Source organism: Eretmochelys imbricata, chromosome 4 (genome assembly GCF_965152235.1).
Source record: "Eretmochelys imbricata isolate rEreImb1 chromosome 4, rEreImb1.hap1, whole genome shotgun sequence".
In the NCBI taxonomy this organism is placed as follows: Eukaryota; Metazoa; Chordata; order Testudines; family Cheloniidae; genus Eretmochelys; species Eretmochelys imbricata.
Genome location: NC_135575.1, coordinates 26,796,789 through 26,824,560, shown reverse-complemented (window position 1 = coordinate 26,824,560; position 27,772 = coordinate 26,796,789). Strand labels below are relative to the sequence as shown.

The following is a 27,772-nucleotide window of genomic DNA, read 5'->3' as shown; positions in this document are numbered from 1 at the left end:
ATGGAAGGGATACACACCATCTATTGAAAAACAGGTTCCATCCGAAAGGTGCAGTTCATGCCTGGGCTGTGGGCAGCACATTACTTGGGAAAAACTTAAAGGCCAACGTCAAGAGCTGAGCTTGAGTGGTTAAGGTGACAGAGGGGATCTTGTGTCTCAATGAGGCCAATCAAATTTGCTCCGTAAACAAGAGTTGTTTTTCTTAACTGAGAACTCTGCAAACTCAAGCTGGGATCTGAAAGTCAAACTGGGTTCTTTCTGTGTCATCTCGTGCATCATGACCAACAATAAATGTCCTGTATGCTGAATTATGCCCTCAGTTACACTTGTGTAACTCATTAAAAGTGAATAGAGTTGCACATTTTGCTTCACTGTCTGCCTGTCAGGAAACACTTAAAAAACTAAACTTTTGTTGCTAAAGATTAAATTAATTCACAGTCACAGTTCAACCATCAGACTTGTCCATTTGACTCCCGTGTAGGGTAATAACACGTTTATTTTCGCCCGTGTTTTTGAGCTTGTGAAAGTGCAAAGGTTAAAACTTACAAACAGGATTTGAAAAGCACATCAGGAAGCCAAACTGAACATAAAATACAAATTATCACAACAGACCTTAGCTATTGTATAAACGTCACAGGTTTTAGTTAGTTTAGAATTAACTGGTAAAAGCAGTTCCTTCTGTTCTAATCTAAATAGAGTACACAGTTTGTTAAAGCATAACATATATTGTTATTCTAAAGGCCTGTTTTTTATTTAAACATGTGGTTAAGCCTGGAATCAGCCTCTGTGCTCAAGTATCTTTATTTTACAGAAAACATGAAAAAAGAAGCCAGGACATGTTTGGTAGGCCTAGGCAAAAAATACAGTGCTACCAAAGCCCTAGCAGTCTTCAGATCGTGCAGCTGTGTTTCTTTCAGTGAAGGACATAAAAATATTTGTGGCTGTATGTTTTGATAATAGAAGTGAGTACCTTGTCATGTTTTAAATCAGCAGCCAAAGGACTTCTTAAGTGAACACGACAGTATTTAAAATTTCCCTTGCTACCTTGGTTAAGATGTGTCAATCACAATTAACAGCAACAGATTTGGTATTCTAAAACAAATAAATCCTGCAACTTCTTTGCTGCATGAAAAGCAGATGACAAGTGAATGCAGAAAGCAAACCTACCACTATAGCCAGTTAATCTGTCAATGGAAATTACTTTCATTTTTTCCTGTATTCACTAGGGTTGGTAAACAATAGAACTTCAGCTAATACAGTTTTTGTTACATACAAATTGAATGTGAAATATTGGATGACATTATAAATGAATCTCTTTTGCTATTGCACTGGAATCCTGAGGCCCTCTGAGTTTTCATGATTAAAGCAGTCTGTAAACTTCATATATTTTGTATCAACCCTATTAAATTCATGTCTTTTTCTCTTCTACCAAATTAAGGAGTGTCCTTCCACCCGCTATTTGAAGGAGACACGTCTTCCTTGACTCTACACACGCAACAGAAACAAAAGGAACATTCACACTTCTCACAGAGGATTGTGAGAAGTGTGTGCTGAAAATCCACATGGTGGGGTAAGCTCTCTCTCTTTTCAAGTAAAAGCCTCTCTCAGCTTTCCAAGCTTGTGGACTTCCTCTGCTTGCCTCCCACTGTAGTTTTTGTGCTATCAGCCATCATGTCCCTCCCATGGCTTTTATTTGTACTGAGTAACTCCTCACACTCCTCATCCTATCAGCAAAAGCGGCGCTTGTGAATCTCCTGAGGAAACGTCCTTTCTTCACTCTTTCCAACAACTGTGCCCATCTGTCATCTGGACTATTTTGTCTCTATCTAGTTCATTTGTGGCTCTCACACTCCATTCTCTATGCTCCTCTCCACTGCTCGTTCTTTTCCCCTCCTGACCCTTTATATTGGTTTACTATTGCTCACGAGAGTGGCTGGAAATTTTTTTTTTATCTGCCAACAGAGGGCCATGGCCTCAAAAAGAGCTATAACCTAAAACAAGTCAATACATTGTGGAACAGAGACTTACGTGGAAGGGGTAAAGTGGACCATTCAGATAATTCATGAACTTGAAGTGGATAATTAAACAAACTTTGCCTCTTTGAAATGTTTAATATGCATCTTTAGGGGATCACAGGGAGTTAAGGATGTTAGGGATGGGGTACAGGTGGTGGGGTCAATATCAAGCAATAATCCCACGTAAAACAGCATTGTGGATTTGACAGAAGTGATATACACCATCCATTGAAAAACGGGTTCCATCTGAAAGGGGCAATTGATGTCTGGACTGTGGGCAGCACATTATTTGGGAAAAACTTCAGTGCCAATGTCAAGAGCTGAGCTTGACCGTTTTAAAGTGACAGAGGGGATCTTGTGTCTCAGTGAGTCCCTATCAAATTTACTCAGTAAACAAAAGTTGGTTTTCTTAACCGTCAACTCTGCAAACTCAAGCTGGGATCTGAAAGTCAAACTGGGTTCTTTCTGTATCATGGGGTATCTCGTGCACCATGACTATCTGGACAACTACCAAAGGGGTTAATAATGCAATTTCTAAAATATTCCATTTCACAACACCAAAGTCAATGGAAGGCACTTTATATATAGAATTTCATACAGGTTCAAGTTTAAGTCCATGAGCTATGTGGGAGTTTTGAGACTTCAGCAGTGATGGTTGTTTATACAGCACATGCTCCATGGATTAGCAGATATGTGCATCTATGGTGCCTGTACTGACCCATGAAAGACTGCATTTACAAATGCTAAAGGCTATTGTTCTACTTGTCCAACTATTTTTAGTTTTCTCAATCTTCTACTTTCTTTCTCCAGAGCCTGTATTTGGTTTTGTTTTCTGATTCTGGTTTGGAGTAGTGTTAACCTCTAATTTTTATGTCAGAATATTAAGACATAGTGGCACAAAGTTTATCTACTAAGTCTGGGTCAGCAGTCTGCGATCCTTCAGGGATATCTCACTAACCTTCTGCCCAAGGGGAATGGGTTTGAAGAAACAGAGTATAAATGGCACTGAGGACTAACCTGACTCAATCAGAATGCTAGAGAAGACAGATAAAGTATCCAATAAGATCAGAGAAGCCTTGGTGAGACTGAAAGAGGCACAGAAATATTGAGATGAGTTAGCAGAAGACACAGCACTTGGACCCTAGTGCACAGGTGAAGATTTTAAATTTAGACCCAAAGCTAAATTCAAAGATTTTCTGTCTGATTTGGCACCAGAGCTTATGATGAACATTATTTATGAGTAACCTGCTAGTAGAAGATTAGAATTACTCTGCTCTGAGAGTTGTGGTGACAGACATTGCCTTTTTTGGAATTAGACAAATACAAAGTAAAACAGGCTAGCGTGTAGCAATTCAGAGCTTTTCACCACACATACAGAAGGCTGCTGCATGTCAAAGGCTTAGACTTCATGGATGCATGGTATAGCATGGGTCCTAAGAATCCACGGTAGCTGGAGTAGCATGTATGCTTTCCTCTGTACTAAAGATGAATTTTGCTTCTTACCTTGCTGCACAAAGGATCCATAAACGAACCACATGGAGTTGTACAGTGTTGTAGAAGTCATTGATCCCATCTGCAGGCGTGGTGGGTTGAGCCAGTTCAAGAGGTAGACCAGTAGTCCTACCAGAAGCACAGTGCCAGCTATGCAGGCCCACAGGGAGAGGTCAAATGGTGCCAAGCAGGCAAACATGTCCATTGTCTTCTCAGCCTTTCGAAGCAGTACACCCACTGAGTAGTCCATGTAACGGGTTGTGAAATCTACCACATTTTCCCGATCAGGGGTAATGGTTAAAGCAGAAATCCCTATGTCGGCTCTCTAAGAAAGAGAAAAGAGAATTCATTAACATGAGCAACAGAAAAAAAAATCTTCGATCTAATTTGTTTTATAGCACCTAAACTTTTCATGGAAAAACTGATGCCAAGGCCAATGTCTTCAGTAAGTAAATACGAAAATGCTCTTAAGGAGATGAACAGAATAGCTGCACATCAATCTTATATTTCTATGGCCAAACCTTGCCTGGCTAGACTTGGGCAGATTAGTTTTCCAGCATTATTAGTGTCCAAAAATCAAGAAAAATATTTCAAATACAAAAAATAGCTGGAGGAAATCTGCTTCTGGTAATTTTTCTTGGCATGGCTTATCGGGGACATCATTGTCATAGAGGCAACAGGCAGATCTTGTGTATAGCATTCCTACTCAGAGGAAATTAGTTTCCTGACAGAAGCCACATGATACCTAGAATTCCGATGACCTGAGGATCATGACAAAGGGCCACTGCATGTCATTACATTTCATTTGGCTGCATATTAACTGTAGAATAATCAATGTCCTATGTGGTTCCTTCAGTACTGGATTTTTTTATAGCATTTGAAAACTGAGCTACCGTACCATATGGCTACCTGTCCTGCAGGTGTCAGAGAATGGCTTGGTTTCACAGACATCTATGTAATTTAAAATAATCCATTTAAGAAGGATTATTAAGGGGATTAATAACATTCCTTGATCTTATCATCCCAATTCTCAGCTTGTCGCTGAAACATTAGGTCCCTAGAGACAACAGCCACAACTACAGCAGGTGCTATTTTACTTACTTTTCACACATGCAATTATAAGTGCAGTGAAAATAGAAGAGGTACTTCAAGCAGACACATTAACGGTGTTTTTAAAAGAAATTCAAATATTGAATAAAAAAACTGTAAACTCTAGTTTTTTTTTCATATGGAAAGGAACATTTAACATACTTAAAGTTGTTACTGGTTTGATGTAATGCACTTCTACTGTGATTAAAGCTGTATGAGGTCCTTTCTAAGAAACGAAAGAGGTATGAATACGGAAAGGATCAGCAAATCTATCAACTTATTGACTCTCTTGAGTTTCTTTCATCTATGTCCAAACAAGGCGGGAATTACTGCTACCCAAATATTGAGATGTATGTGATGTATTAAGTGGTATAGCGTGGGAATGAAACTGTGATAACTAAAAAGTAGGCAAGGATTAGGATCCAGTTTGAAAATCCCAACTTTGTTTTGACATTTTCTGTCAACATTTTCTGCTACACATAGTACTGTCACACTATTAATCACAATAAGCTCTAGACAGGACTTGATGTACTTGATGCAAAAGCGTATTGATGTCTGAACTTAAACTTCAATAATCTTCTACAGTTGTGTGAATGAGAGGGCGTGTGGAGGGGGTAGTGTTGGGCAAAAAAGTATTTTCAAATATTCATTTGCATAAAAGTCATGGGCCAAAGCTTCAGCCGGTCATAGAATATAGAATCATAGAATATCAGGGTTGGAAGGGACCTCAGGAGGTCATCTAGTCCAACCTTCTGCTCAGAGCAGGACCAAACCCCAATTTTTGCCCCAGATCCCTAAATGGCCCCCTCAAGGATTGAACTCACAACCCTGGGTTTAGCAGGACAATGCTCAAACCACTGAGCTATCCCTCCCCCCAAGGTCTAATCAAGATAGCTCTACTGACTTAAATGGAGCTGCATTGACTTACACCAGGAGAGAATTTGGCTTCATGAATTCACTTTGATTGTATTCATAACGCTTTCTGTTTGTTTTCAGTGAATGATCATTCAATGTTGTTTGATTCACAGGCAGCAAAAGTCTCAGAAATATTTGTGCAGATTCATCAGAGTGAAGGTTTGCACAAGTCTCGGTCACGTAACTTGAAAGTCACTTTGATTTCCTTCTGCTTCTTTATAAAGTATTCAATCAGGTGAACAGCTTAAAGAAAAGCATATGGCTCTGATGACCTATCGTACCACAGAATAATCAGAGCTGAGAACACTGCAAATGACCCACTCTGAAATGTTTTCCACATAACGTGTACATCAATTTTGAATAATTAACAACTTGTAAAAGTCAAAGTCAGTTCACAAATAATTAATTAACAGAGGCAAGGCTAAATGCAATTTTTTTTGTATGTTTGATTCAAGTCCGGTGTTGAGTATGATTTCGTGGTTATAAAGCGACCCTAGGAGTCAGAAGTTCTTCTAATCTCTAGTCCCAGCCCTTGTTGGTTATTTTTAGGTCAGTTATTTCACCAACTGTAATTGTTATTAAAATATTTCCCTACCTCAGAAGAGTACAGTGAGGTATAATTAATTTAACATTTTAAAATGTTTTGATATCCTTAGATGAAAAGCAATATAGTTTGGAGTGTGTGAATGATTCATTTAAAAAACAGGAGATTACTGCAATATTGACTAATTGCAATCATGACTAAAGTTTTTTTAAATAAACAGGTTTTCACAAGAGATGTGTTGTATGGAAGAGCACAGCACCATGTCGTTTGTGGAGATGTTGCTTATATTTTACCTCCTTGGAATGAAGTGTTCCAAAATTCCACTGCATTACTACTCCAGTATAGTTACCAGCGAGCTATGACAGAGGATCACCATTGTTCTAATGGAAGTATTCCATTTCCTTTGTGATATTACAAAAGTCATTGTGATACAGTTATGTCCACTGATAAGGCAGTGGTCAAAAAGTGGTAAAAGGAACGGTGAAAGATAAATCCTGTGTTTTCAGTGCTATTGTATTTAGGTTTCTTTTTAAGAGGGAATATTACTACCCACATACTTATTTTATTTACTGAGTTTTAACCAGTGTGTTCCTATCGAACAATTTATTTACCACTGAAACCAAAGTCAGTTAGCAATAATACTGGCTAGTACAACTGTAGTGAAAAGTACTACTAACAGGTACCAACCTGGTTGCCACCCAGCTGCATTTGCTTCATGTTTAGTGAAAGAGAGATCTTTTATTAATAGAGATGTGTTGTATGAACTGAAGGAAAGCTGTGAAAATGATTTTTGTACTATATTTGTAGCAATATAATATTATGCTTCATGTTTAGTGAAAGAGAGATCTTTTATTAAGAGAAATGTGTTGTATGAACTGAAGGAAAGCTGTGAAAATGATTTTTGTACTATATTTGTAGCAATATATCATCTCATTGGGTGACAATTAAGGCTCCATGTCCGTCCCGGAGGTCACGGAAATCATGGATTCTGTGACTTTCCATGACTTCCATGACTTCTGCAGTGGCCAGTGTGGCTCACCCCAGGGCTGCCCAAGCAGCTGGCTCTGGGCCCAGCTGCTCAGGTAGCCACAGGGACAGCCACACCAGCCACCGCTGGAGCGACTCTGCAGCCAGCCACTTGGGCGATCCCACAGCCAGCCACACTGGCTACTGCTTGAGTGGCCCTGGAGCCAGCTACAAAGGCCGCTGCCCAGTGGTCCCGGGGTGGCCGCTGCTCAGCGGTCCCGGGGCGGCCTCTGGCAGCTGGTACCGCTGGCCCTGGCCCCCCAGCAGCAGCCCCTAGTCCTCCCCCCAGAGCAGCGGCCCCACAAAGAGTAGCCCCCGCATAATTAATGTTCAATGTGTCATGTTTTGTTACCCCTTGGTTTACTGTCAAGTGAGGTCTCATTTTGTTGTGTGTATAACCCTGTAAACATATGAATAATCTATAATCATCACTCAGGCTACGATTTAGTCATGGGTATTTTTAGTAAAAGTCATGGACAGGTCACTGGTGTGAATTTCTGTTTATTGCCTGTAACCTGTCCATGACTTTTACTAAAAATACCCATGACTAAATCGTAGCCTGAGTGATGATTATAGATTATTCATATGTTTACAGGGTTATACACACAACAAAATGAGACCTCACTTGACAGTAAACCAAGGGGTATCAAAACATGACTCATTGAACACATTGAGTTAAATCTGGGCTTCACTGCAGTCGCCAGGAGTTTTGCTATTGACTTCTATGGGACCATGATTTTCCCCATAGTACCTATTCAGGACTTCTTTCTCAGGCAAAGTTCCCACTGCTTGCCAAACAAGTGGTGAATTGGAAACATATGGGTTGATTTTTGAAGGTGCTAAGCACCTACAGCTCTCACTGACTGAACTGTGGGCAACAGCTTTTCTGCAAATCAGACCTCTAGTGACTACCAGATTTCACCTAATAGTTGATCCATCAAAGATGAGTGTTCTTAATTATGTACAGATGTCAAATTACACAAAAACTGGCAAGTGGAAAAATGAAATGCCTATCATTATCATGTCAAAATAAATCAGAGAGATATCAGCTTTCAGAAGTCAAGGTTCGCTAAGTGCTTTATAGAAGAAAGGCAAATGCATGCAATCATGTCAATATTTAGATGTAAAGTTGCCAGTCTAAATTATAAACATGGAAAATACTCCACTCATTAAGTTTTAGGAGTGCCAAAATATTACCAATTATCATAATCTTAGTTATTTTGGTTTACAAACTTAAGTTAAATGAAACTGTGAGAGTTGGTTCATGAAACTGATTGGCTACTGAAAAAACAGCAGAGAACATTATTTTATTTGATATGACCCATATATGAAACTGCATTAGTCATTACAACATGGAGCTGATGTGATGTCACCTCTCTACGCTGACACAAGTCCATCATCATTGCCCTTGAACCCCCCTAAACCTTACATGTTATTGCTTAAGTAAACTCATTTATGATTATTGCTCTATATACCTGAAAACAATCTTATGGTGAGTCCCTGTTTATAACTACGACTAAGGAGAACTTACAATACTGATGCAACAGCCTTTATTTATTTTTCAATCCATCCTTAAACTTGCTCTAATGCGACCTTTCATTTAATTGCTATTTCAGGCTAATCCGAGGATAAATATGTACTGATTAATACAACAAGGGCGTTATGTCCACTGTGATTTTTTGATGCAAACTTGAGTTTTAAACAAAATACATTGCTGGCATTTAAATAAATTAAGGAAAAATACTTATTCCAACAAAAGAGACATTGTTTTGTGTCAGGAAACACCTTGGGGTTGAGTCTGGCCCCCACTCTGCCACCCTATGCTGCTCCAATGGTATATATGGGAATATAAAGGGGACACTATATCTGGAGAAGAATCCCCCGAGGGGAGGCTCACCATGAGGTTGATGTAAGCAGCCTTATGCATGGCTGATAGTGGATCTGGGGCATGCACATAGCATTTTGTGCCATAGCAAAGCAGCACATAGTAAGGCTGCCATAAAGTAAAGCAGTCCTCAAAACTGCTCTTGCTTATGCTGGGGGCTGCACCAGTCCCTGACAAAGGCATAAAGCTACCTTGCTCTCGCTTTCTTTTTCCCTCAGGGCTATACCTTCTATTTTGTGTCTCTGATTTCACACCTCTGGAGGCTACAGACTGAAAAATGAAGAGAGTCAGATAGCAACAGGACATGAGTTACGGTGAACTCATGACAAAGAAAAGTACATAAAACATCATCACAGAATTGTATCACTGGAAGGGACCTCGAGAGATCATCTAGGCCAGTCCCCTGCACTTAAATATGAGAAGCAAAATCTTAACCTCCCTGGGAAAGCTGGAGGAGGTGTGCCCGCCTGTCTCCGAGGAAATGCTACACAGACACCACATGAGGCTTTGCTCTATTTAACACGGGAACTGTGCACTTACTACAGCAACTGTCATCTCATATGGTGTACCTGCTGCAGTGGCACTGCAAACCATGTCGTGCCGTCTCTGCGAGATACATTCAGCAATGCGTCGTGTGAGTGCTGCTATTTTCCATAACGCTTGTGAAGAAAGAGATTTAATTTTTGCATGTGCACAGCGTGCCCAACTCCATCTTGGCTCCCGTGTGGCAATGCATAAAGGGCAACCCATGGGTTTCTGAATGGCCTCCACATTGTGTTGGCAATATTAACATGTCAGATTGGAATGGAAAAAAATCCATTGTCCTATAAGAATTTTTTTAAATCGCTTCAGTTTTTAATCTAAAGTGTTTTTGCCCCCAAGGTTGCCAATCAAAGAGGTTTCTGGAGTTCTGGAAGCAAAGCTCAATTCACTGTAAATAAGGAGAAAGCAGGCTTCCAGGAACAGCTTGCATGCCGTGAGACATAGATCCATGCTGGCTGCTTGCCCAGCAATTCAACAGTCCCTTAAGTGAGACAGGGAAAGGGAAAGAGAGAGAAGGCACAGTGAACCTCTGCTGTTAACTATATAATGCCATAAAGATCACCTCCTACCTCAATACAGGTCATCGGCTTTGGTAGTAAGGGAAACATTAAAAAAGAGAAGTCTGGACACAGGTGTGTGAGTGAGAGCCAAGCCCCCATCATAACTTTTCAGCATAAGAGAGAGAAAGAGAGATTACATTCATTCAGAGTCACAGACTGTGCACTTTTAGCACTTAAATAAAACAACACACATACTGTAGCTCTTCAACTTCAATGATGTGTCATTTGCTTATCAATGTAAATGTCTGATCTCAGAATGGTTTTGAGATCCTCCAAGCATCTTGTTATTGGGAAGGAAAGAAAACCGTATGTGTATTATTAGTGAACCATCTGATTTCAGTATTTAGGATTTCTGGGTTATGAGACGTTCATGTGACATTGATTAAATGTATTTCAATCCTGACTCAGCCCCAAAGTCACTGAGAACATGGACTCTTCTGTTTGGGTTATGCACTGTTTCTCAAATGACAAACTGATGATGGTATGTTGGCCATTGTACAGAGCAGCAGATTATGTACCATAATAATTAGAGAACAGAGAAATTATTAGAAAGCAAGAACCAACCTGATTCTATGCCTAAAACATAAGACAAAAATCAATTTTCTGAAGTTGGAAAATGCTAGGTTAACTTTAAAAATTATCAGAGCACACCTCTACACTTCCTAGTTTCATCTGGATTTGCAAGAGATACGACTATGACGAAGGCAGTTTATTTTCAAAAGTAAGATGTACAAACAAATACTTTAAGTGCCAAAGAACTTTTTCTCACAAGATTTGTTCCCTCAATCCAAGGCCAAGGAAGTCCTGATAATCATTGACTATCCACCCAAACATTTCAATGTCTGAAGCTAACTTTTAAAATTCTTGAGGATAAAACATCACAGAGGCTGGATACATAGTAAATATCTATTAAAATAACTAGTCCATTTCCTAGTGGTGTTCTAGTGCATTTTCCAGCCTTTTACAAATAATAGGGCTGTCTCCATTTCTCATGGGTGGTTATTTTACATCCTAATAGGCCTCATGTTATTCAGCAATGCAGAAAAGGTTGACACCATCACTATTATAGATATTTGATCACTACTGTATTAATTTATAACCAACCAGCTGGGACCATCCATTTTCCATTTCAAGTGCTCTTTAATTTCCACCTCCCTTCTTAGTCAGCATGCAATATCATTTACCATTCAGCAGATATTCAATGGGATTTTTTTTAGTGCATTTTACCGCAAGACTTATTATTCAACACTTATCTGCATTTGCCATCTATTAGCCCAAGTACTTAATGATCTAGGTACTTCATCTGATTGCATTGCTCCTTACTATTTGCTGTGACTGCTAATCAAATGTCACTTGCAGACTTGTCAAATGGCTTCCACAATCAGCCACTAGGTCATTTACATTTCTCATTCCTTTTTACAGCAATTATTATTTATATTACAGCAGTGCTGCTAATGTGCTAAGGGGCGGTACAGATGCAACTGCAGATAAAGTCCTCACCCTCTAGAACTTGCATTCTAACAAGTTAAATCAAACATATGAAGAATGAGAGCAACATTCAAACAACTATTTCCATGTGACAATGGTAAAGAGTCACAGTGAGAATTGTTTTCTTCTTACACTGAAAAAGGAATTTTATCAGGATAATGGTATTATCCATAAAGCTGAGTGTGTGTGCACGTCTCTCCCTCTATGCTTCACTGTACCACCTATGCCTAAAGCCTTCCCAAGCCACCGTCCTCCCAGGCTTCCAGATAGTTTTAAGGAAACTGTACACATATCTTCCAAAATTTCCTCTCTTCCCACACTCTGCCTTCTTTCCTGCTACCCTTTCATCAATGTTCAATCCCTTGGCCCAAATTTTCAGCCACTGGCTCTTAAATTGGACATGCAAACATGTTGTGTACTCATTGCATGAGGCTGGTCCTGTTACATTACTTTAAGTACATCACACGGTTGAGTATGTCCTGAATTTGGATGTGCATTATATGTGTTTCTGTATTCACTAATGGACTGGTAGATGGCCTGTGTGGACTCCTAATATCATGAGTATTCCTGCTTTTATACATACATATGTTAAATATCCACACAATCAATTGAAAACCTGCTACTATATTTACAGTTAATCTATGTAACCACATATTCCTATCATTAACCTCAATCTGCCCTACTTACTATCCCCTCCAATTGTTTATTCTTCTATTTGTTATATCTTGTATTAGATTGTAAACTCTTTAGGGCAGGAACTTTCTTCTGCTGTGTGTTTGCACAGCAACTAGCATAATGAGGGGTTGATTCTGATGAGGCACCACGTTGCTCATCAAGTAGTAATACATAATAATAATGACTTTCTCTTAGAATAACTAACGTTGGTGAGAGCTGGCCACTCTCTTAAATATGACTTTTATCTAACGTTTCATCTATTCCCTCCTCCCCAGCTGATTTTAAATAGGTCTGCAGTTTCATTTTTGGTCTCAAGGCCTCTTTTATGAAGTAAAAAAATAGCCATTATGCACTCTTAAGCCTTCCTGGATGTTTCTTGATTTGAGTTGATTACTAAGGTAATCTCCTCTTTCTATCACTTCTTTAGATCACTCCTGGATGACTTGAGTTCTTGAAAACTTCAAGAGTCTCTTATTTGTCTCTGTGTAACTTAGTGCACTTTGCAAGTCAGAATTGCATTCCTCCCCTTCTGTTCTGTCTTAAACTGTGAGTGGAGGAAATTGAAGGGTAGAAAGGATGGTTTTTGATATCAGAAAAAATAAAATAAAGTAAAAATATGATCCTGTTCCATTAAGATCCAGGTGTCAGACTGTCCCCAGTACAGAAATAACCCATGGGATAAAGCTAAGCGTGTGTATGGAAGAATAGAGCTTTAGAAACCATCGATTTTGGAAGGACCAGTGGGAAGGTTACTTTGTTCCATGAACCAAAGAATAGCGGATACTCTGTGGTTCACATTGGACCTGCACTATCATTGTATATATTCTCTCTGTGGATGCTCAATAGTTGCTACAGAGGAGTCCCAGAGGGAGATAATACAGCTTATTATCTCCTACTTGGATTTCCATGTGGATATTTTCAGGCTATACAGTGGATAGCACCTCCCTTGCACTCCATGGAGCTCCACTCATGCAGAGCTCCAGCACAGCAGTACCTGTGCAGGGAAAGAGAGAAGAGGAGAGTGTTGCAGTGGAAACAATACTCTTCTCCATTCCACTGCGGGGTGGAAGAGTAATAAACACTTCTCCACATGCTTCCACAGGATGACAACCACACCCAGGATAACAACCACACCCAGGATTAGCAGGGGCAGGTAAAATTTATCTGAAAACTTTACAGCACAATCAAGAAATTTGCCAGAGCATCTGCTGCACAGATTTTTCTTTTCCATTTCAAAGGAAAAAATGAAGGCAGAGGATCAGATAAGTTGGGAAGAGCGAAAAAAAAGCCAAATAAAGCAGGTTTATTTTGTTTAATTTATATATGCTATAATATTAAACATTTAATGTAGAATTAAGTAAATGAAGATGGTCTATTAAATACAGATTAACAAATATACTGCTTTCAATTGATGCATCTACATCATGCAAATATTGTACATCAATAAAACTTTTTCTGTTGATCATATACCTTACTTATTATTCATCACCACCAATATTTCTAGAAGTACTATACATTATTTATGTAATGTCTTACTAATTAAAGTAACATAGGATTTCCCCCCTTAGAACAGCCTCTTCTCATTCGTGGCTGGTTTTGCCAAATTAATTAGGATGCTGAGGATCGCTGTTTTTTTACCACATTACCTCACAGTACTATATTATGGTTGAAAAAACTGGATGGGAAATCCCTGATAACACATCAATCATTCCATGTTCATTTTCTCACCATCAGTCCCCAGGGCATTGGTAGCAGTATCAGATTGTGTTAGCATAGGCCGTGTCCGTATAAAACAATACCACTGAGCTATCAAGGGAGGCACTTAATGATGCAACATCAATAAATAAGCTACATGTTTATGGGTCATTATACACCTTTAATTTAATAAATAATTAACCTCCTTACCTTAAATACTAGTTCTCCAATCAGTCCATTCCATGACCCATCCTCCTGGGGGCTTCCATACTTGTGATCCGGTGCAACATAAATTTCATACTTAAAGCCAAGGTAATTAGCTAAGGCTTCCAAGACGTCTACTGAGAAACCCTGGTATTTCTTCGGTTTTCCCAAAACATTTTCGGACACCATCACAAATGGCTCCTCCTACATAGAGAGAAAGGTAGTAATATAACCATTTATTCCACTGACCAAAAAGGAGGCTACATTTTTTTAAAAAAACTAATATAATTCTATCTAGAAATTTTATTTTACATTTTTAAGAAAGTAGAAAATTAACTTTGGGCCTAATATTGCAGGTTTTACTCACAGTGAGTGACACCTTACTCTGCAGGTAATCCCACTGATTTAAATAGGACTAGCTATGAGTAAAGTGATCAAATTAGATTCAGATACCCAGATTCTGATATCCTTACTCACATTGAAATCATCCCATTGTAGTTACTCCGTGGTCTGTCCCATTGTAGTTAATGGGATGATTTGTGGAGTAAAGGATGTTGATAACTCCTAGAAATTTATTGAGATTCTCATGTTATTTGGATTTATTCTTAAAGCCCCAGCTACTGGAGTCATGGTATTTCATAAGAATCTCAGCTTTCTTTTTGAAAAACTAAGTTTTTAGCCCTCATTTGGGAATTAGAACTCGAAAAAGTGAGCCAAGTGCATCCTAAAGGCTCAAGAACCAGAAGACAAACAAACAGAACCCAAAATGTATTTACAAAAAAAATCTCATGATTTTGGGGGCCTCACAGAGGACTTTTGAATGGTGGGGGTGGCAACACTGAGTAAGATGCTATTGAACTAGAGTAAGGCATCAGAGTCTGGTTCATATTATTTGCATCTTCAAAAGGTATTATATAGAAAGAAGATTTCACAACTCTTGTTTTAAAATGCATCTGTGCTTTTTATGTTTACATATATTTAATTATTATTTGAAATAAGCTTCTGAATTACATTATACGTTATTAATGATGTCTCATGGGCTCTGTTAAATATCATTTGCCGAAGATCTAGTTCTTGCACAGATTGTTAAAGTCAATGATTTGTTTTCTGTTGTATATTTCAAAAATAAGTCAAAAGACTGTAATATCAAATGCCTCTCAGTACAGGGTTCTTCTGTTTGTGGACTTTAATTTCAGTCCTGCAGAGATATGCACACAGGATGACTACTCATAAACATGAAGAATTCCACAGGGTTGTCATTTTCTATTGAGTACAAGAATCTGATATAGTTGACAAATAAATTAATCAATATTGTAGGCTAAAACTGGACAAGAAGAAGTCACATACTTGAAAGACTATCATTTTTCTTGTCCTTCTGTTCCTCCACTGTGAACTGGATACACCAGCTTATCCATTTATAACATGACAAGACAAACTGGTTGACATTATTTTAACTGATTTCATCTAGCAGATACTAAATGGATTATTTTAAGGAGAAGCAGGTGGGTTTGCCTGTGAAAACATGACTTTGCAAATATTTAGCAAAGGATGTCCTTAGTATACGATAAAAATAGATATTGGATTGGTGTTAGTTTGTCCATAGATAAGACCTCCCAGTCAGTACCATTCTCTTTCATTTTTTACCAAAATCTGTAAGTGTGGTTTAGTTTTAAGTTAAGCCATGCCGCAATATATTCTCTGCACTTCCAAGGTTGTTTTAACCAACATTTTTTACTTTCCTTTCCCCCTACATTATATTTTCTGTTGTATGTTTTTTCCACATTTTTGATAAAAGAAAAAGACACCCCAAATATATTTCTGAGTACAAGAAAGTTTTGATTGCCACACAGCTAGCTAACGGGTGACTAATTTGGGAGTTCTTATCTGGGCTTTCATTTTGCTGATCATCTGAGAAAATATCTCCACTCTGCCTATCATCTCTCATTCACAATTGAGAGACTGACTCCCACCTCTGATTGGCCAATGATGCCAGCCTCCCTTGCCCACTTGTGAAATTTTCAAACAAGCACCTTCATGCTTTCTCTCATACTGCCCCTCGCACTTGATTCCACCGCCTATCATGCTGACAAATATCATCTCATTGTTTCCTTGTATTCCCCCATCGATTAGTCTATATCCATCTGTTGTCTTGCATATAGACTGTAAGCTCTTTGAGGCTGGGACCAAGGCTGCATGCACCCAATTCTCTGTCACTCCCTGACCTCCTTCTCCTAGTGTTTGTAGCCCACTACAGTATGTAGAGGAAGGATCTTATTGCTCAGTGTGGATCTGTAATCCAAGTCCTAATCAAGTATGTAGTGGTTTTGCCACACAAAGATAACTCCAAAAATGATGTTCCATATCTCCTTATTTGTTCAACCCTTTCACTGATATCCAGATGAGATGTACTGTTAACATGTAAAAAGGGTTTGTTTGGTTTTTATTCCCCCCTGAAAACACAACCTGGATCTGAAAGTCAAGCTGCATTATCTTTTTGTATCTCATACATTGTCACCAGTAATAAAGATTCCGCTGTCAGATCTTAGCTGAGTATTTTGCACATTGCACAAGGTGGAAAATAATCCAGCTGTACTGACTCACAATTGTAATTTTGTCAATCACATAAGTAGAAATGACTCAAAGACATACAGAAGGCAGATATTTTGAACAAGGTGACATTTTAAAAGACAGTTATCACTGTCCTGACTCTAACTACATGTTAAGGACACTGTCAAATAAATAAGCATGTGACCGGATTGTGTTGGCAAACCATTCTTTTACGATTCTCGGGGGGAAGGAAGTGTTGACCTATTTATCAAGATATTACTATGCATCTGTCAATCTCTATTGTTTTCTTTCAAATCACATGTACAATCATCCAAAATGACAGAGGGATGGCAGAGATGACCTTGAGGTCCCTTCCAGGCCTATGTTTTTATGATTCTAAAATCAGCCAGAAGAAATAAAAACGGAAAGCAATAACTGAACCCAATCCATTAAGTTATTTTCCAGAGATTGGGTCCAAAGAGCATTAAAAGAATTGAGACTAAGTCAATGAAGACTTGTCTGCCTATTAACAAAAACAAACTGTGAATTCTGATTTGCTGATCATTTGGATGACAGATTCCCGAAGCATAAACACGAGTTGGAGGAATAAATGAATACTTCCACAAAAACATCTGCAGTTTATCAATCTCAGGGCATTATGCACAAAGTTCCTGCTTGTAGAATAGGGTGTTCCAGGAGTTGATAATTTTCATATTAGCAAGGATTTATTCACAACACTTGTTGGGTTATTAAATAATAGCTGCTCATAATTCTGAATTTGTATTCAATCAGCTTAAAAGCACCAGCTAATTGCTTAGTCGATTTTAAACAGCATTTAAAGTGTGCCACTTTCACTATTAATTTCAATCTTTTATTAAACTAGGTAATATTCTTTGTTGGTGAGAGAGTCAAAAAGAAAAAAGGTGTCCAGTATGTCATATGGGTAACAAGACACAATCTCCCACATTGCTACGTGGAAAGATGTTCAGACATGCACATTTTTGTTGAATATTAGGAAAGCAAAAAACAACCACTAAACAAACCCAAAACAAAAAGAAAATCCACCACTAACTTTCTTGTGATATGTTATGGGTACTCAGAAAACATTCAAGAGAGAACGAAAATACTTCTTAAATGTGGTTTTTGATTTTTTCCCCCAAAATGCTGCTGTCTGAAACTGCAGTCGTAGTTTTTTGATCCTGTGTTTTGGTTAGTTCCTAGAGTGGGAGAGTGACATTTCCCTAACAATATGTGAAAACAAAAAAGAGTGACCATCTTTCTCCTTGAGAAAACAGGACCATTATTTTATTTCCCTCCTGTGCTGAACAGGAACAATTACGGAAATAAAAAGTGGGATTTATGGGGGTGGGAGACACAAACATGCATGCTAGGTACAGGAAAGAAGATTGAAGGTGGTAGGTCGCCAATGAAGCTTCCTGCAGGCTACAGTAAACCAAAAAAATCCTGACCCTGTTTTTCTATGGAAATAAGGGGTCAGTCAGGCAACCGTGGGATGGACTGCTAAGTGACTCTTTACTCAAGTCCTACTGAGCTGGTGAAGGGATGGAAATGAGCATCTGTCTCCCCCATTCAAGGACTGCAGGAATGACCTCTGCAGAGGGATTCAGTAACCCCCACAGAGCAGCTGGTGGGGACGAGGTGAATAAAGGGGAGCCTGGGGAGGTAGGGGCTCACAGGGAACCCTGCAATCAATCAATCAATACGATCACTTGTGAATGGGTGGACTGACTGGATCCCAGGGGTTCTGCTGCTCCCCCTTTACTTCAGTTGGCCTGTGATGGAGCTTCTTCTGCCTCAGTGGATCCCATAGCCATCTGACAGCTACAGGTCAGGATTTGATCCAACAAGATTAGCCAGAGAGAAGAGAAAATGAGAAGTGAATGTAAAGGGAAAGCTGGACAGTATTGCCACTATTTATATAGTTCCAGAGGAAAGGCATGGCTGTTTACAAACATAAGGCAAGGTCCTTGCACCCAGAGGAGCTTACAAGCTAAGAACTTGAAGATGAAAGATCCCAAGACCCTGTCAAGTCAGCACTTTTGGGGATCACGCGTAAAGTTAAATGCGTGATTAAGACAGCATGGCATCATCAAGGCAGATGATGGGGAAAGAAGAGATGACAAAAATATATTGGATATGCCAACCATGGAGAGCATTTGCCTGCTTCACTTGGCTGTTGCTATAAAGTTTATTTATTTATAACTTTTCTATGGCATTCATCACCAAAGTATTTGAGCATCTCTCACTTCTCTGGGGTAGTGAAGTATCAACCGCATTTTACAGATGGGGAACCAAGGCAAAGAGAGATTATGTAATTTGGGCAACACAGAAGTGTGTGGCTGTGCTAGGAATTAAACCCAGATCTCCTGAAGGCCTGAGTCTTCTTAACAAATAGAATCTCTTTGCTTTCTTGTTGTATTTCAGTATTTAAAACATGTAAGTAAATCTATACCATGTTTAGGCACTAGTGTGCCTAGTAGGTGGATTAGGAGTGGAAAGCAAGCACCAGATGTGGGAGCAGGAAGAGGGGCGGAAAAGTGAGAGGACAAAATACAGCAGGTCAGACTTCATGAGGAGGAGGAAGAAATGTACAAGTGGGTAAAAAGCCAATAAATTAGTTCAAGGGTAGAAATGGAAGCTGAGAAGTATCAGAGATTTTAACTTTACCTGACTAGGGGAAGCGAATTGATAGCAGAGCAAAATAATAACGGAGCTATAAAGAGAGATATGAAAGACAGAATTGAAAAAAATTACCAAGGGCCAAGTTCTGCCTTCATTTACACCCACACATTGGCTTCAGGGGGATTGCATTGGTGTAAACAGAAGCAGAATTTCATAAAATGGGAAATAAGAGACATGGAGAATTTTCTCTAGATGTGTCTGCCAGGCAGCTGGTTTTCTCAGTGTACTGTACAGAGCGGATAAAAAGGAAGACAGTGAAGTCTAGTGAGAGCAGCTGGCTAGAAGTAAGGAAACATGCATTCCATTCTTGACTTAGCTGCTCATTTGTAATATAGTACTGGATGGGTCACTTACCTTCTCTGAACTTCGATTCCCCCACATGTAAATGGGGATAAGAATACACAAATTTTCTAAAGTGTCATGAGACTGTGGGATTAAGAGTACAATGTATTATTATTGAAATTCCCATAGACATGCCAATATTCTGGATGGCCTTTAGTGAGTACATTATAGGAAATAAAATGTCTTTGAAAAGTAGGAAAAGTGTCATTCGTAGTATCAGTGGGTCAGTATCTTTAACGACTTGAGAAATAAGGTTACATTAAGTGGCTTATGTGAAATGACTTGGTAGTCTCAATTGAGTTCACAGTGGACTAGTGTACGAACCATCACCACCCACTGGTTTCCTTGTTGGCAGACTCAGCAGAGAAACCGACATGTGAAGGCGCACAGAAACCCAATTCCATTCTAATGCCAGAGGTACACTTTCAGGACTGAAGGTTGAGGCTCACAAGGGAAAGTGAGCCAGAGAAGGGAAGCTGTGCTACATTGCTGCTTTCAGTGTGATGCTCATTCTACAGAAAAAAACAGGATTTTGGTCTAAATGGCTGTCAAGCTGGCACCTCTCACAAATACCACATTTCATAAAAAAATTAAAGATGAATAGACATTATTTTTCTACTTAGCTGATTCATGTGTCACCAACGAGGATGGTCTTTTTAAATTAATTATAAAATAGCCTGAGCTTTTTCCAAGAAAACACCTCCAAGAAAGAAGCCTGTATAGCAATTAAACATCGAACAGAAAGTTGTAGATTTGAACAACTGGAGAAAGAATCTCTGGGGGTTTACAACACATATTGAGGCTTGATTCTAAAACTGCAGATGGATGACCTCATGCCCTCCTGCTGTGTTTGGAAGAGAATGGTGAGATTAGCTAATTAGGTGGGTGATTAGAATTCATAAAGCATATGAAAATGACCCCTGTCTACTCTTTATAATTTTCTGAACATACCAGATTAGGATATTTTAATATTGACAATCTGAATTCATTAAATGGGACTCTATCAAGGAGCATACATTTTCCTTTCCTGTCTAGCAAAGATGATGGGGGGGAGAGAGAGAAATCAAGTGAAACAAGAAATGTAGCTCTGCCTTATACATACTTCCATGTTTTATAGCAGAGTGAGGTGTGACACTTAGTCTGAACTCAGTACTGAACGTAACAAACAGCATGCGAGTGCATTAAATGATTCATGCAGACTGAGCGTGGGTTCAGTAATCACAGGAAGCAAATATTCACCATGATATTTGACAACTGCAGTCACCAGTAAACATCATGGAATTGCTCCCAAATGTGAAATTCTCACTCATTATTGGCTAGCTCAGCTCCATTCTTTTGGCTATTGGATGACCAAATGTACCCATTACAACTGAGAGGAAGCAGTGAGAAAGGTCATAAACTACAGCCAAGCTATTTTTCAAACACAGGAGGCTACTTTCTCCTAGCTTGGTGCAATCACTTGTTTCTTTTCCTTGACTTTTTTAAAAGTTTGAGTTTTAAATTTTAATCACTTTGGACTTTATTCCCCTCTAGATTTCAAAGGGAAATTCAGCTCCAAAAATGTCTTTTCCTTGAGTGATTTATTTACCAGGGATCCAGGGATTATACTTGGATAGGAACAGTTCAGCAGCTTGTTATTTTTAATTGAACAGCAAAAGTATATTACTTTATGTTAGACTCAATGGCTAAAATTTAATTGAAACATTTAATTTTCTCATTATAGATAATCCTCCCACTAGCAATGGTTACAGAAAAACAATTAAAAGACATATGTACCCCACCCCCCCATCATACTAAAAGTAAAGATCTGTCTCAAACCAACAAAAACAAAGACAATTACAGTTAAATCTTATACTGTTTTTAACACCCAATTTAGGACCTGTATAACAACAGGCTGGATACAAAACCATTGTTTTAGGATCATCTGTACTACAAAGGGGCTGATCAGCAAAACAGTTGCATTCACACAACTCCCACTGACTACTATTGACATGACATGACAGACACAGGTAACTAACCGCTTTCATGTTCTCTCCACAGGTACCATTGCGGAGAGTGGACCAGATGATATCTCTGGGGCGAGAAAGCAGAAGGAGACTCCGCTGGTTGGAAGGCATGAGATGCGATGTCCTGAGGTTGGGGGTTCCACGACCACCACTCCCAAGAGGAGAAGGCGGGTGGTGGTGGTCGGGGACTCTCTCCTCCGGGGGACTGAGTCATCTATCTGCCGCCCTGACCGGGAAAACCGAGAAGTCTGTTGCTTGCCAGGGGTTAAGATTCGCCATGTGACGGAGAGACTGCCGAGACTCATCAAGCCCTCGGATCGCTACCCCTTCCTGCTTCTCCACGTGGGCACCAATGATACTGCCAAGAATGACCTTGAGCGGATCACTGTGGACTACGTGGCTCTGGGAAGAAGGATAAAGGAGTTTGAGGCGCAAGTGGTGTTCTCGTCCATCCTCCCCGTGGAAGGAAAAGGCCTGGGTAGGGACCGTCGAATCGTGGAAGTCAACAAATGGCTACGCAGGTGGTGTCGGAGAGAAGGCTTTGGATTCTTTGACCATGGGATGGTATTCCATGAAGGAGGAGTGCTGGGCAGAGACGGGCTCCATCTTATGAAGAGAGGGAAGAGCATCTTTGCCAGCAGGCTGGCTAACCTAGTGAGGAGGGCTTTAAACTAGGTTCACCGGGGGAAGGAGACCAAAGCCCTGAGGTAAGTGGGAAAGCGGGATACCGGGAGGAAGCACAGGCAGGAATGTCTGTGAGGGGAGGGCTCCTGCCTCATACTGGGAATGAGGGGCGATCAACAGGTTATCTCAAGTGCTTATATACAAATGCACAAAGCCTTGGAAACAAGCAGGGAGAACTGGAGGTCCTGGTGATGTCAAGGAACTATGACGTGATCGGAATAACAGAGACTTGGTGGGATAACTCACATGACTGGAGTACTGTCATGGATGGTTATAAACTGTTCAGGAAGGACAGGCAGGGCAGAAAAGGTGGGGGAGTAGCACTGTATGTAAGGGAGCAGTATGACTGCTCAGAGCTCCGGTACGAAACTGTAGAAAAACCTGAGTGTCTCTGGATTAAGTTTAGAAGTGTGTGCAACAAGAGTGATGTAGTGGTGGGAGTCTGCTATAGACCACTGGACCAGGGGGATGAGGTAGATGAGGCTTTCTTCCGGCAGCTCACGGAAGCTACTAGATCGCATGCCCTGATTCTCATGGGTGACTTTAATTTTCCTGATATCTGCTGGGAGAGCAATACAGCGGTGCATAGACAATCCAGGAAGTTTTTGGAAAGCGTAGGGACTATTTCCTGGCACAAGTGCTAGAGGAGCCAACTAGGGGGGGCGCTTTTCTTGACCTGCTGCTCACAAACCGGGTAGAATTAGTGGGGGAAGCAAAAGTGGATGGGAATCTGGGAGGCAGTGACCATGAGTTGGTTGAGTTCAGGATCCTGACGCAGGGAAGAAAGGTAAGCAGCAGGATACGGACCCTGGACTTCAGGAAAGCAGACTTCGACTCCCTCAGGGAACGGATGGCGAGGATCCCCTGGGGGACTAACTTGAAGGGGAAAGGAGTCCAGGAGAGCTGGCTGTATTTCAAGGAATCCCTGTTGAGGTTACAGGGACAAACCATCCCGATGAGTTGAAAGAATAGTAAATATGGCAGGCGACCAGCTTGGCTTAATGGTGAAATCCTAGCGGATCTTAAACATAAAAAAGAAGCTTACAAGAAGTGGAAGGTTGGACATATGACCAGGGAAGTGTATAAAAATATTGCTCGGGCATGTAAGAATGATATCAGGAGGGCCAAATCGCACCTGGAGCTGCAGCTAGCGAGAGATGTTAAGAGTAACAAGAAGGGTTTCTTCAGGTATGTTGGCAACAAGAAGAAAGCCAAGGAAAGTGTGGGCCCCTTAATGAATGAGGGAGGCAACCTAGTGACAGAGGATGTGGAAAAAGCTAATGTACTCAATGCTTTTTTTGCCTCTGTTTTCACTAACAAGGTCAGCTCCCAGACTGCTGCGCTGGGCATCACAAAATGGGGAAGAGATGGCCAGCCCTCTGTGGAGATAGAGGTGGTTAGGGACTATTTAGAAAAGCTGGACATGCACAAGTCCATGGGGCCGGACGAGTTGCATTCGAGAGTGCTGAAAGGAATTGGCGGCTGTGATTGCAGAGCCATTGGCCATTATCTTTGAAAACTCATGGCGAACGGGGGAAGTCCCGGATGACTGGAAAAAGGCTAATGTAGTGCCAATCTTTAAAAAAGGGAAGAAGGAGGATCCTGGGAACTACAGGCCAGTCAGCCTCACCTCAGTCCCTGGAAAAATCATGGAGCAGGTCCTCAAAGAATCAATCCTGAAGCACTTGCATGAGAGGAAAGTGATCAGGAACAGCCAGCATGGATTCACCAAGGGAAGGTCATGCCTGACTAATCTAATCGCCTTTTATGATGAGATTACTGGTTCTGTGGATGAAGGGAAAGCAATGGATGTATTGTTTCTTGACTTTAGCAAAGCTTTTGACACGGTCTCCCACAGTATTCTTGTCAGCAAGTTAAGGAAGTATGGGCTGGATGAATGCACTATAAGGTGGGTAGAAAGCTGGCTAGATTGTCGGGCTCAACGGGTAGTGATCAATGGCTCCATGTCTAGTTGGCAGCCGGTATCAAGTGGAGTGCCCCAAGGGTCAGTCCTGGGGCCGGTTTTGTTCAATATCTTCATAAATGGTCTGGAGGATGGTGTGGATTGCACTCTCAGCAAATTTGCGGATGATACTAAACTGGGAGGAGTGGTAGATACGCTGGAGGGGAGGGATAGGATACAGAAGGACCTAGACAAATTGGAGGATTGGGCCAAAAGAAATCTGATGAGGTTCAATAAGGATAAGTGCAGGGTCCTGCACTTAGGATGGAAGAATCCAATGCACCGTTACAGACTAGGGACCGAATGGCTAGGCAGCAGTTCTGCGGAAAAGGACCTAGGGGTGACAGTGGACAAGAAGCTGGATATGAGCCAGCAGTGTGCCCTTGTTGCCAAGAAGGCCAATGGCATTTTGGGATGTATAAGTAGGGGCATAGCGAGCAGATCGAGGGACGTGATCGTTCCCCTCTATTCGACATTGGTGAGGCCTCATCTGGAGTACTGTGTCCAGTTTTGGGCCTCACACTACAAGAAGGATGTGGATAAATTGGAGAGAGTCCAGCGAAGGGCAACAAAAATGATTAGGGGTCTAGAACACATGACTTATGAGGAGAGGCTGAGGGAGCTGGGATTGTTTAGCCTGCAGAAGAGAAGAATGAGGGGGGATTTGATAGCTGCTTTCAACTACCTGAAAGGGGGTTCCAAAGAGGATGGCTCTAGACTGTTCTCAATGGTAGCAGATGACAGAACGAGGAGTAATGGTCTCAAGTTGCAGTGGGGGAGGTTTAGATTGGATATTAGGAAAAACTTTTTCACTAAGAGGGTGGTGAAACACTGGAATGCGTTACCTAGGGAGGTGGTAGAATCTCCTTCCTTAGAGGTTTTTAAGGTCAGGCTTGACAAAGCCCTGGCTGGGATGATTTAACTGGGAATTGGTCCTGCTTCAAGCAGGGGGTTGGACTAGATGACCTTCTGGGGTCCCTTCCAACCCTGATATTCTATGATTCTATGATTCTATGATCAGTTCCTAGAAGCTAAGATAGGTAAGATAAGAACGGAGTTTTAAATTTGGTCCCTATTCAGGAAAGCACTTATTCTTGTGCTTAAGGGCACATCTACAGAACAAGGGAAGGTGTGTTTGTTGCACAAATAGACATATCTGCACTAGCTTTAATCTAGCGAGCACAGGTAACAATAGTAGTGATTACATAGTGGCATGGAATTCAATGCAGGCTAGCAACCTGAGTTCGTACCCAGGAGGATCCTCGGTGGACTTGGACAGGGGAGGCTGAACTGCATCAAAGCCCAGGCTGCCACATTTTCACTACCACATTTACACACACCAGCTAAATTAAAGTTAGTGCAGGTATGCCTACCTACGACACAATTACAACTCAATCTGCACTGTACATATACCCTAAAGCTCATTGACTTTAATGGAAGTTTTACCATTAACTGCAATAGGACTTGGACATGTGCTTAAATATCATATGCTTAAATAATGCTCCAAAACAGGGATGCTTTCCTGGATCAGAGGCCCTAACAGTAAACATCTGCCTTTTTATGGGTTTATTGCTACTAATGCAATTTCTTTTTCTAAAAAGTGCTTTTTAAAATACTTCTCCTGATGTCTTACTGCAGGACTGAGGTTTCCTTCATGGAAATATCATCCCAGTGTTATATTAAGCTGCAGTAAAGCTTTGTGTATTGATTTTCTTACACAATAGCCCTTTCTGAGCCATTATAGTAGATATGATAAAAATGTGCATTAAATCTAGACTATATTTGAAAGCTTTTAGAGTCCACATTGCATATTATTCCTAATACGTTGCTGCAAATAATGCAATCTTGACTTCTGAAGCTGTACACCATGCTGTATTCTGTGCCAATACTAATATTATTAACCTAGATGCTGCATATTACAGAAAGTAAAGACAGACTTGTGATAAGAATCATACTTTCAGGTTGTGATTTTCAGAAGTACTCAGCATAATTCTGTTCCTATTGAAGTCAATGGTAAAACTCTCATTAAGTTCAGTGGAAGAATGAGGCCAACCCACTTTTGAAAATCCCTCCTTAGTTTATGTACCCACTTTCCTCTGATAATCACAAAATATGATAAAATGATGGTCACACATAATTATCCAAGTTTTGGAGATAGGGATGTAACACACTGCTGGGACAACCCAGAACTGAGAGCTACTCTGTTACTTGAACAAGAGAGAGTTTTGCTGGCAATTTAGATTATGCATCAGCTTTCTGTCAGAACAGTCCTCCTTCCTCACCAGCAAATTCCTCAAGGCTGTCCTGGCTCAAACCTTGCTTAGCAGGTAACAATCAGTGAACTCCAGCCCCCAAGGTCCTTAGAGATGTTTCTCTGCAATGCACAGCCTCTATCACAGTGCATTCACAGAAGATATTAAGTTCACTGCTCCATTAAAGAGCTTATTAACTTAACTGGGGTAAATGCACCTCTCCCTCCAAACACAGCACTGAATTGGTTTATAATAAAAGTAAAACAAGTCTATGAACAAAAGAGCATAGATTAAGTGATACCAAATCACAGAGATAAACATAGAGATGGTTACAAGCAAATAAAAGTAAAAAAACAAGCATCTAAAAGTCTAAAACTTAACCTAGCAATATACAGTCTTTGCTCAAAATGGTTTCTTTTACTCATCATCTCCTTTCCATCTTTTTACTGGCCAGCCTTGCCAGGACCAATCACAGAGATCAAATCACTTGGTTTCGTTGTGTCCTAAGGTGAAGGATAAAGATGGAGTCTCGCTCTGTTCCGTATATCCCCGAAGGGATTTCTTTATCTTACAAGCCAGGTAGGTCTCCTGGGATTCAGTCTCCTGTGTCTCCCTGGGTTGCAGGACCAATGTTAATTCTCTGTCTTTCAAGTTCAGGAACAGGATAACCACCACCGGGATTTATTTTGATTGCTGTGTTTACTGCCAATATGTAAATGGAGGTAAACCCACATTCCTTTGTCTAGGGCAGACCTTTTTATCATCATGATATTAATAACCAGCCTGTTATTAGCTTTCTTACGATACCTCACAAGGCATATTCTATGCAAGTATCATTGCAGTAGTGTGCAGGGTGTGAATACAGGGGTGTGTAGGGTCACAAGGGAAGCTAACGCAAAGTGAAGTGACTTGCCCCCAAGTGACAAAACTAGTAAGTAGCTGGGTTAGAAACTGACTCAGGTCTTCCAGTTCCCACTCTCCTTTTCTATGGACAGTGGCTTATTTATACTGTATGAGTATGGCATTATTTAGGCCTAAACAATTCAGGCTTTTTAATATAGTGGACACAGTTGGCTTTTTTAAACAACTTTTCTATCAGTAGGTTAGGCGTGACTGATTTGAGCAGACCTTCCCTAAAGGAAGAA

General features: G+C 40.4%; 1 protein-coding gene across 2 annotated transcripts in view; it reads right to left on the bottom strand.

Annotated features, from left to right (window-relative positions):
- Nucleotides 1-27,772, bottom strand: part of GRID2 (glutamate ionotropic receptor delta type subunit 2) — a 1,026,718-nt gene that overhangs the window by 165,958 nt on the left and 832,988 nt on the right. For both annotated transcript variants that reach the window (XM_077814385.1, XM_077814386.1), the window contains 2 exons: nt 14,137-14,334; nt 3,519-3,831 (listed from right to left, as the gene is read on the bottom strand). In XM_077814385.1, the coding sequence (XP_077670511.1) occupies nt 3,519-3,831; nt 14,137-14,334 (511 nt within the window). The remainder of the gene's footprint in view (nt 1-3,518; nt 3,832-14,136; nt 14,335-27,772) is intronic.